The 11,478-nt window shown below is 36.5% G+C and overlaps 1 protein-coding gene and 1 long non-coding RNA gene across 3 annotated transcripts; one reads left to right on the top strand and one right to left on the bottom strand.

Moving 5' to 3' along the window:
- Positions 1 to 1,605: 1,605 nt before the first annotated feature.
- Positions 1,606 to 8,621, bottom strand: LOC147564356 (uncharacterized). 2 transcript variants are annotated; one of them, XM_086645279.1, is made up of 5 exons: positions 8,047 to 8,621; positions 6,069 to 7,334; positions 2,757 to 3,402; positions 2,508 to 2,636; positions 1,606 to 1,916 (listed from the first exon to the last, which is right to left on the bottom strand). In XM_086645279.1, the coding sequence occupies exons 1-3, from the start codon at positions 8,562 to 8,564 to the stop codon at positions 2,772 to 2,774; spliced, it is 2,415 nt and encodes an 804-aa protein (XP_086501405.1). In that variant the 5' UTR covers positions 8,565 to 8,621; the 3' UTR covers positions 1,606 to 1,916; positions 2,508 to 2,636; positions 2,757 to 2,771. The 2 variants fall into 2 exon arrangements, with proteins under 2 accessions (XP_086501405.1, XP_086501397.1); XM_086645271.1 differs by having other exon boundaries at positions 1,606 to 1,921.
- Positions 1,855 to 2,461, top strand: LOC147564357 (uncharacterized). The gene is made up of 2 exons (XR_015227194.1): positions 1,855 to 1,993; positions 2,067 to 2,461. It is a non-coding gene; the product is annotated as an uncharacterized LOC147564357 (long non-coding RNA).
- Positions 8,622 to 11,478: the final 2,857 nt, after the last annotated feature.

Raw genomic sequence — 11,478 nt, forward strand, 5'->3', positions numbered from 1 at the left:
GCCGGCCGGAAAATTTTCCGACCGGCGACCCTGCCGGGAAGATGATGACGGGGCGAGGTGAGATGATGTGGCAGAGAGAGAAAATGAGATAGAGGAGAGAGAGTAACGGTGTTATAACGGAAGGGGGCCATATGGGTATTTCTCGTAAAGTAGGGGGCCAGGCGGGAAGCTGGTCACAAAGTACGGGGCCATTAGGGAAATAACCCTACAACTAATATGAAATGATGTTTGTTCTTGGCAATAGGTACTTTGCAGTTGTTGAATATGGTGGACAACCAAAATTTTTATATGGACAACTAAATTGGGTGTAGAAATAATTTTCCTCTTCATCATCTATACGGCTATATTTTTGTCTTTGTCCCCTTCATTGTTGTTTATCTCTCTACCTTCCCTCAATCTTCGAGCAACTAGAATGAGCTTTGATATCTCTAAATCATTAGGGTTTTTCTTAGATCTTCCATCAATCTAATGTTTTTCTCTCTACCTTCATCATCTATACGGCTTAACAGATTCAACATAAAATTGATTAGGATTTGTTTCTCAGATCTTTTAAATCGTTTATTCTAGTTTTGTAGGCTTCACGATTCGGAAATGGCGTACGAACAAGAGTTCCTGCAACAACAACAATACATAAAACTGCATTTATTTCTTCCTCTTTTGGCATTGAATCCATTAGGTTTCCATGAAATTGAGTATATGCTCGACTAATTTCTTTTGTTAAACCCTTAATCCTCTCATTCCTTTCAGTTTCAATTAATGATAATTCCCCATTATGAGATGGATTATACATCAATTGCTTTGTTTTTGGAGTATATTTCCATCAATGATGATGGATTATACATCAATTGCTTTGTTTTTGGAGTATATTTCCATCAATCTAATGTACTAGGAGTTAATTAGAAGTTCCATACCCATCAGTAATCCTATCAAGTTTCTCACTTTCTAGGGTTTCATTTCCCCCTTCTGTTAAATACTCAAATCTTTCTTTCCTTTTCATAATGTTGTCCACATAAGAATTTCGATTGTCCTTTGATCGATATTTTGTACACCCAATATCAGTTGTCCACATAAAAATTTTGGTTGTCTACGTATTGCTCACCTTTATTTTTGTCATTTCGTGTTTTGTCTAAGTAGCCAAATTAAATGTCGAAAATATAAATACAAATGTTATAGTGTTAGTGAATTTTGTAGCTACATTTCCAAATATGCATTATGATGATGGCATTATGTTCTTAACTTTTGTAACTGACTAAGCAACCAGATATTGTAAAGGCACCACGTTTGTATATAGGCACCACCATCATCTTCATTATTGAACCAACTGCCACATTATTCTTTTCTTTAATGATTCAGACCATGTTGATTCTGATTTAGCTGACTATTCTCTAATAGTAGTCAAGGCTGGCCCTTTTTATAGAAATGCCTCTCCACCCGATGACAATCCCGTTCCGGGTAGGTGGCCGAACACGATCTAGAAAGTGGAAGTGTTTTACTTTCTCTTTCTAGATCCTAACCAGCCACGTACCCTGGCAGGAATTCAACCGGGATTGTGGCAGGGGAGAGCATCACCTGTGAATTATTTCATTTGTACAAAAGCAGTATCAATGAGGACAAGGGTCACCCATAGCTCTTACAAGTTTCTCTGGTTCACAAATGAAGGATTGAATGGGACCCAATAAAACATGATACCCCAGCCATGTACTGATCTCTCTCTCTCTCTCACACACACAAACACGTCTTTAACCTATTTATTCTAGCTTTCCCAACTCCACTCTAGGAGGAAACCATTCATTTTGGAGATATAAAAATGAAAAACTTTTGCTTCATTTCCTTCTGTTTCGTTTTAATAGCTTCCTTCTTCTATCTGTCTTCTCTAACCATCACAGCAGATGCTTCTTCTTTCTCTTCTCAATCAACTTTTCTGAGCAAAGACAGCAAAAACATGAAGTCATTAACCTCAAATCACCATCCACATGAAGACCAAAAAATGAAGGTGAGTTGCTTTATAGAATTATAGCTCTTACCTTAATGCAATTTTCCCTAATTGATGATTCTTTTTTGTCTAGGTTATCAACAAACTTTCAAGAGCTTCGGCGGATAAAAGTAAGGGAGGTAATCATAATGAAGACGAACTAATCTACTATATCGATTATCATGGAGTATCCACACATCCAGCTCCTAATCCAAAACATCCTAAGCCATAGAAAAGCTATTGAACTTGTCTGTAATTTGTTAATGGTGTGGTTATATAGGACAGAGATTCATTCTTCCATCATGAATGTACCATATACAGTTTCTTTCTATTTGATGGAATAGTGTAGTGTTCCATATTGTCATGTAAGAGACTTTTTTTGTCGTATTGGTATCTATCGAGTAAGCTCGAACCATAAACACATTTGCACGCAAGTTGTGTTTCAATCATATTAATAAGTAACTTTCTACTCAAGTTTGTTTGCTAAAATGTGTTCATCTATAAGCAGAAATGGAGTTTCAATTAGATATTTTACCTGAAAAGGGCACTATTTAACGGAAGAAACTTTTACTTGCTCTGACATCTTTTCTGTTGGATCCTTCTGCTAGAAACAACAAGCTTCTACTTCTATATCCGAATCATCGGGAAAAAAGAAATTTCCAATCTACAAGAGGAAGAATAGTTCGCGAATTTAAGGAAAAAAAACGAAGGAAACAACAGTAGTTATAAAATCCATAACCGAGTTTGTAACACAACATAGGTACTGAAAACATTTAACACTTACACAGTAGTTTCACTTTCAGCTACAATGCAGTGAAAGCATCCCATTCATGTATTGCTTTCTGGTGTTTTTGTATTTTTGAAGTAATTCTTCGAAGTTCTGGCACACATTTTGAAAGTGGATTTCCTGACAGAAATTCAACTTAATGGTCATAAATGAAGCTTCAACATCAGTTTTTTCTTTTTTACCATTATATAACTGGAGAATGTTTTCGAACCCTTCTAACGGGTTATTCCAGTCAAATAATTTTTCTGTTTCTATTTCGTTGTAAAGGTGTCGGAGCCATCTCATTCGTTGAAACAGATCTTCATTCTTCTCTAGAATTGCATCTTCGACGAGCTTCATAGTTTCTAAGAAGCTCGCTTCTTTGTTAATACAATTCATTATATATGTGAAAGTGTTCCTCTGGCTGAGATCCAGAAATTCACTTCGCTTGGTTTTGTCATCATCTAATGGCGGTGAAAATGAGTTAACCAAGCATGCCTTCCGAAAAACAGGATCTAGGTAACCAATTAGCTGGATCGAAATGTGTAAGAGATTTACAGACATGACATTCAGAATTCCAAAGAGAGGATCAGTCAATATCTCGGGTTTTTCTTTCTGATTCCGGTACCACGAATAGAGAGCAACATGAGCAAACCCCTCCCATCTGTGATCAAATCCTATGAGTATGGGAAAGCAATATGAACTGACATTATAAAATACTTTATGAAGAATTGGAGTACATGTAATAAGGTAAGAGGTTATACGTAGCAGCTTTAGTATACTGCAAGATGTACCAACTTTTCTAACTACATATTAGCTGCCCACGCGAAGTGAATTTGAGTGGGATACTGGGATATACCACATCAGTCAACAATTGACACGTAAGTTTTAGCGACCGTGAATGTTATTCCGTTGAACTACTTGTTATGTCCATCTGAAAGGAGGTAGCTATATTAATATACTCCTATACTATTACTTATATGGTCAAATGCAGTTTCACCAGGAAAACAGGAAAAGGAAATAAAAAATATCTGACAATAGGTTAATGGAGGTACTTCTGATTCCATACTTGAGAGTTGTGAAATGAAAAACATGATTGGAACGTCTACGAAATTATATCACGTATATGTCAGCTGAAGTAACTAGGCTCGGAATGCGATTGAGCCTCGAGCTAGCTGAGTGACTCGAGAGTAATAACAGCAGAGCAATTATTAAAATTATTTTTGTGTATACATATATTGGCTCGGTCTTGGCCGCCGAAGCCGACTCACGAATCCAACCACTTAAATCTAGCATTCCTTGAAGCAAACTGGTCCTTCCACCGTGTTCGATAAACTAAATTCCATCCTTATCCTTTCAAGGATAACAATATACTAGTATCCACTGTGTTCTTATTATCCTTAAACTACAAAAATATTTTCACGATCTCAAATATTTAAGAAGCATTATCGACACAACACACAACTATCGAATATATGTTCCGCTATTATTATCCTTTACCAGACATGTCTTTAAGCTGATCTTCTCAGGGACATCGGGTCCCATCAATTCATGTCATATTCAACCACAGAGCACATGCCTTAAGGACATAAGTTGCAACAGAAATGCCAGTCCACATGCATTATGGGTCACAATTTGCAAAAGAAGAATTGCGACAATCAATTGAAAGATATTTTTAGGACCCAAATTATGTCACTGACTTATACATTGGGATTTGGGAAGGAAAATTGTTAAAGGGGTTTTTTTTCCTAACACGTTAAACGGATATTCTATTAGTAGAAATGGTTAAGAAACCCCATAAAACGCCACTATAAGAACATATATAACAGAAAATAATCTTGGTGATTATGAAGAACTAGTGAAAAACTTGGGAATTGAAAGAAGAAATGCTAATAAATAGTAGTTATTTCTCCCAGAGAGTAATCATAATGCATTTGCATATTACTTGTATAAAAAACATTAATGACACTACAAATAACATTTTATTTATAAACTGCAATAATGGAAACCTTAGTCTTACCATATGTCTTTTCAAACTCAGAATCTATTGGATCATTAATCTAATCTATGTACTGATTGTGCATATCATTCATAGGAAAGTAAACCACACCCACACTCTTACCTTGTTACGAACTTACGATAATAATATGAAATAAATCTAACAAACAGAAAACCGAGAAGTCCAAATTTCTCATGCAAGGTTCAACAAAAAGGTATCTTGTAAATTCTGATTGAGCACACAAACATATGTATGCAAGCAGTGGCAGATAGAAGGTGGAGCGGGCCCTCCACCCAATTTTTTTGCTATTAGTATTATATATAATATATATACTCCAAGTATGACTTAATAAAGGTCTACACATAATACACTATACTGTATATATATATATATATATATATATATTTGTTGGGTTAAATGATAGTTTACAAGATACCTTTTTGTTGGGTTAAATGTATATATATATATATATATATATATATATATATATATATATATATATATTTGTTGGGTTAAATGATAGTTTAGTTGCTTTATTCAAAAAAGATTTTTTTTTTTTTTTAAATTGACAAGGAGGCGGTTATGCATACATTTTAAAATATGAACAGTCGTAAAGGCCAATTGAGCTCATAATGATTAATACATCAATATAATGAATGAACATTTTTAGTATTTTGTATAATCGTGTTTGCATTTTTTCGTCATTTGGGTAATTTGATTTGGTACCACCTGACTCCAAATCCTGGATCCGCCACTGTATGCAAGCATCACATTTCACGTTGAGATGTGTATCAAGGGTTACGCGTAGCCTTTTTAAGACATTTCACGTACTCACTGATATACATACTCTAACCTAAGCAATACTCGAAGCAACATCCATTTCTTTTCAATGCCTAGACGGCTAGACGAACTAATGATTCTAGTAACTCAAACTAAGAAGGTTTGTGCCACTGCATCAAACAGACTGTTATAACTAGTGGGACTAAACTGAATCCAATATCCGTATACTTCAAAATAATGTTAATCTATTAAACTGGAGACAGAATAGGTTTCTCTTTTTCTACTTTTAAAACAAGTGTCGTGCCTTGTGAAGGACATGAACCCAAAGACCACTAAAATAATAAAACAGTCAGGTGGCTTATCAAATTGTTTCTCGTACTATAAGAAGCTTGCAGACTAACTCCTTGGGAATGTGACTCACAAATAATAAAGGGAACAAGTTTTTCACTATCGATGCATAAGAAATGCAAATAACACAAATGACAAACTAAACTAACCAAAAGGATCACTTAATAGTATCAAACTAAACAATAATGTCATGAGGCACTTACTCGAAGGGAGGCTCGACCTCAATTCCAAGTGTCAAGTGTAACGAAAAACCAGTAGATGCATCGTCCATCTCTAGCCCACCATCTCCCTTTGTAGTATATGCCTCATGAGGACAGCCTCTAGGAATATATAAAATATCACCTTCTCCGAGCACGAACTGTTGACACTCAGATGCACTAGTCCCATCCTCTGAACTCTGCAAATTCTGAAGAGGTTCATATAGTCGAGGTAGGAGTACAGTTGCTTTTGGTAGAACTGTCCATTTCTTTTTTCCAAGAAGCTGGCAAACAAACACACAATGGTCATCATAGTGCCGAGCCAAACCCTGAGACCTGGCTGGGGTCAAATATGCATTGGCACCTACTGATGGTTGACCAAATAGAACTGCTAACCCGTCTGCAATAGAAGCAACACTCTCTGAGCGGAACTCCATCCCTCGCAGAGCAAGTGTATAGCCCTTAAGAAATGCTTCTTCGCATTTTTGTACATTGACAAAATCAATAGCATTGGGATTATTAATACTCCTTGAATCGGTACGATCCTTGATAAAATGAACTTCGTTTTTTTTGTGCTGCTTACTTGCTTCCACTGTTTTCAGAATCCGGATGTCCTGCTCATAGATTATAGGGCAACCAAATCCATCTTTAGCCTCTTTCAGAAAACTAAGGATGTCTAGGTCGTCGGAAGGGAAAGGTGGACAAGAAACTACTCCCTCCAACAAGGAAGAAAGGGTGCGATCAAGTTTTCTTTTATGGTTAAAGGATTTAAAGTACAAACTGAAACTATCTTCGTTATCATTTGGAGGTTTCGAGAGCCTTCTAAAAAGAAAAGGTGAAATCTCCCAGTAGTTTAACATAAAGTGTTCAAATTCGGAATGATTGGGACCAAATATGTTTCTTTTGACTACCTCAGGGGAGCAAGTAATTGTACGATTACCATGGTGTATAGAAAGCCTAAAAATGCTTTCTGCCAAATGATGCTTCCTCACATTGTTAAGAGTATAGTATCTCTTTTTGCTGCATTCTGCAACATTCTTGGGCAGAGCTTCATCCCGGATATGTGTCCACCCTTCCTTCAGGTACTTCAAGAAGGTGAAGGACAGCTCCTTCGGGATCTCCTTTAGTTGTTTTAAATTGCAGTCATTGATGAGGGTGACTACGGCTTCAAGAGCTAATACTGGAAAGTCGTCAACTCTACAGCTTCCCTTTCCCCTAACAAATGGAGAAATAGATTTTGCGGGAGAAGTAGCATCCTGAAGAAACACAGCACTATTGGATGTCAGGTTAGATCATATAAAAACTCGATTCGAAAAGGAATAATGTATTGCCTCCATGAAAAATATAGCATTCATTGATCCAACAATCAATCAGAAAAACATGCTAGATGTTCCAGTGAATAAAACGAAACCCATATTAGTTACAGAAGTAGGAAACATGTAAAACAATCACTAGCTTCAGGTCCTATAAGTTCAGTTCCAATCTTCTGGACTTCCAGTCCCGTCGATTACCCATATTTTCCTTAGAAAACAAAGATAGTAATATATATTAACCACAGGAAGTTGCCCATATTTCAAAGCATCCAACTTTAAGATACATTGGTTTGTTCCCCAGTATTTCGATTAAATTATGTTCCATACTTTTAATCATAAAACCAAGGACAATTTAAATTAGTAACACAAAAAGTATGGAGCCTAGTTACTTGAACTATTTCTCCACTCTATGAATTCATGGTTTCAAATTTTAATGCTTCCATACTAGAATCAACTAAAGGATATTAATTTGAATCATTTCTAATATAATTAGGACATCAAATGGTATTAGTTTCGAAATTATATTATCAATTAACATTTAACCACATCAATCAAACAAAGCGAGAGGTCAAAATGTTTCAAAACATACAAATTATCCACATTAGCAATGAAACTAATTGAATTAGCAAACTTAAACTCCAAGTATATATCAAAACAAAATAAGAACTCACATAAGTTTCTCCACAGCAAATAATTCACAGAGCCTTTTCCTTCCTATCGAAGTTGTAGAAATATCCAGAATAGCATTAATAGCAGCAACCCTAACTTTCTTAGACTGATTTCTCAAGGTATTGATTAAAGCATTTAAGATTTCACCATCGGAAGCTATTCTCTCATTCGCGTCAAAAGACGAGAGAGAGAAAGAACCAATAATCTCAGCAGTGAGACGAGTAAGTGAAGGAAAATCTGTGGTTTTGATGAGTAGAGAAGGAAGTAGAGAGAGAAACAAGTTGTTGTTGTTGATTATTAGGGTTTTGTGTTTTAGAGAGAGAAAGTGAAGAAGTTTGCGTAAATGTTGTTTTAAGAGTAATTGAGCAGCAGAAGAGTGTAGATTAAGTAGCGATGCCAGAATTTCTGTGTATAGAGTGTGAAGGTTAGCTGTTAGTGGTGAGAAAGAAGAAGAAACTGAGTGGGAATCGTCGTTTTCTCTGATTCTTTTGTTATTTTTCTTCTTGCTCTCTGGTTCCATTTTTTTTCTTTTTTTTTCTCTTTGCAGACGAAATAGCCCAATTCCATGCGTAATTGGAAATGTAGGGGTTAATACTTTCAGAGCCGATACCAGGGGTGGCCCGGTGGGGATCGGGCGGGTATGGGCGCCCACGGGTAAAAACACTTCGGCCTCGGATTGGTCGGGTAGATCATCTCTTTGACTATTAGGGTAGTCGGGTAGATCGGGCGGGTAATTTTTTATTTTCTTCTGCCCAAAGCCCGCCCACACCTGCTAGAGGAGTCGGGTTGTCGGGCAACGGGCGGCTCGGGTATCGGACATAGTTCTTCATCCAAGTCTAAATCATTTTTTTATTTGTTTGTTTAGGGAATCAATTCATTTCTTCTTGCATATTTCAGTAGATTATTAATGTTATATATATATATATATATATATATATATATATATATATATATATATATATGCTTGTATTTGGTCTTAGTAATAGATCTTGTTTATAGATTTGTATTGGTCTTAGTTATAGATCTTGTATAGATAATCGGAAACGCATAAATGAATAAGATAGAGAGAGAGAAAGAAATAGAAGAAAGAGAAACACTAGCAGAGTACCAGAACGACAGAAAGAGAAGTGGAAAAGGCAGAAGTTTAGGAAGTATGTGGGGTATATATAACAGGGTAGTGGTGGAGTTATTAACCCTAGATCTAACAGATGAGCGGTATCTTAGAGACCCCTCATCTAACGGCATACGTTATCTCCACCTTGTTGAAGATTTGAAGTGGATTTCTTCTTGTAGGCTTCCTAATGGACCACAAATGGGCGGGTATATATAAGCACCAATCGGGCTTGCCCTATCGGACTCGGGTGTGGGCGGGAGGTCGGGCAAGAGGTTTTACCCGCGCCCGCCCACCAAATTTCATCGGGCCGGGCGGGATCTACCCGCAACGGGTAGCGGGTGCCCGTGGTCAGTCATGGGCTCAGTTACCCATAGGCGGTTTCGGGCTCGCGGGCAACATTCCCAACCCTAGCTGATACCGTGCTGGGGCTGAATCCCCGAGGGCGTACATGGCCGGCACAAATTTAGGTTAAGATTGTGTTTGAGATGTGGGAAATAATTTGAGAGAAATAAAAGAGTTTCATGAAAAGTTTATTATTTCGTGAAATTACGAACTCTTTTATTTGGTTGGCAGCTAACTTCTATTGAAATTTACGATTCTGAGTTCGGCTGTACCACTATCTAAAACCAACCTATTGAAAATTACGATTTTGATTCCGAATTATTCATGTTTTGATTATGTAATGTAAGAATCCAAAAGCAAAATGTGTAAAAACTATCTTGTCAAAACAGTTCTCTTTAATACTTATTATTTACCTTAATCATATTTACTACTAACTACGAAGTTGCCGTTCATCCAAAAAGTCGATTATTTTATTAAAAGCAAGGTGGTGGTTGTAGTGGCCATGGTCGACTTTTCGACTAAGGTTTTCGGATGAAATGATTTCCAAACAACCATTTCTCGATGAAAGTTTTGTGACTGATTTCTTTTGTATGCTTTGATTTCATTTTGATTTATGTACGATCTGTTTTGTGTTCAATATGCATTGGATGTTCGATTTGGTTATCATCTTTGCCTGTATCCATTTGGTTGGATCTAGTTTTTGGTGAAAAATCGTCATTGTTCAACTAGTTTTCGATCTTCATCATTAGATTCAACACTTGATTGTTGGATGCAATTGAGAGATAAGAATGAAATAAACTCAGTATCTAAAAGATTTTCTGTCGTGACACCTATAACACCAATAATACCAATGTTAATGAAGAAGATTTCCATTCTTTTTTTCTTTTTTCCCACTATTGGTTGTTGGTGGTTAAATTTGTGGTCACCCAACTCAAAATCAATTGGTAATTAGTGCAGATTACCTAGACATTGTATTCTTGGTTGCTAGATAGCCTCCCATGTGGGATTATTCTCACACGCCTCCTCACGTGTGTGTGGTTAGATTAATACGTGTGTTTTTTCGAGTGACGTGGAACACGTGTGATTTTTAAGTCTATCACGTGTGGCCTAGCTCTGATACCATGTTAAATTTGTGGTCATCCAACTCAAAACCAATTGGTAATGAGTGGAGAGGACCTAAATCTTATATTCTTGGTTGCTAGATAGTCCTTCTCTCATGTAGAACTATTCTCACACTGGTTATAGTAGTAGACGCATTGTTAGTCTAGCTAAATAGAATAGCTCTAGCATGCTAAACGACCTGGAAAAGAACTTGAATAGGTTTGTAAATATTATTTTTAGAGATATGCAAGAGTAAATGAAATTAAGTAGTTATCTTAATGATTCTCGGTCATCACACATACACCTAACACCAACACGGGTGCTAACATACATGATTTCCTTCTCTTTTTTTCTTCTTCCATTTGCGCTATACCCATTAAAATAGATATTACTTTGAATCTCTGATAATACGTTTTTTTTTTTTGCCGCAGCTTTGGGGAATAAAGAATAATATCCAGGAATAAATTCTTTAGTGAATTCATATTTTTTTGTACATTCTCGGGGAAATATTTATTTTGAACTCAAAAATTCGCTTGATCAAACATTGCCCCCTCATCTTCATCTTCTCTATCACCTTCACCACCACAACTTCCCGCCACAGTCATTTGACTACCATTGCCACCTCTTCACTCAGGTTTTTTTTTCTCTCTCTCTCTCTCACTATATAGTTGGGAATTTGAGATGATTCTGGTTATGCTTGTTACTTGGATGGTAAAACCAGCACAACATGAAGATAGAGAATAGTATAATGAGAGCATTGAGAGGAATAAGATGAACCCATTTTGTTTAGAAAAGTCGGATGATCTTGAGCGAGGAGAACCTTTCTTACTGTTTTCGCCACTAGAAGAGGATGAATCATAGAGGAGCAGTTCATCCG

Source organism: Eschscholzia californica, unplaced genomic scaffold (genome assembly GCF_041429995.1).
Source record: "Eschscholzia californica isolate CP2 unplaced genomic scaffold, dmEscCali1.0.p SCAF_1, whole genome shotgun sequence".
Lineage (NCBI taxonomy): Eukaryota > Viridiplantae > Streptophyta > Magnoliopsida > Ranunculales > Papaveraceae > Eschscholzia > Eschscholzia californica.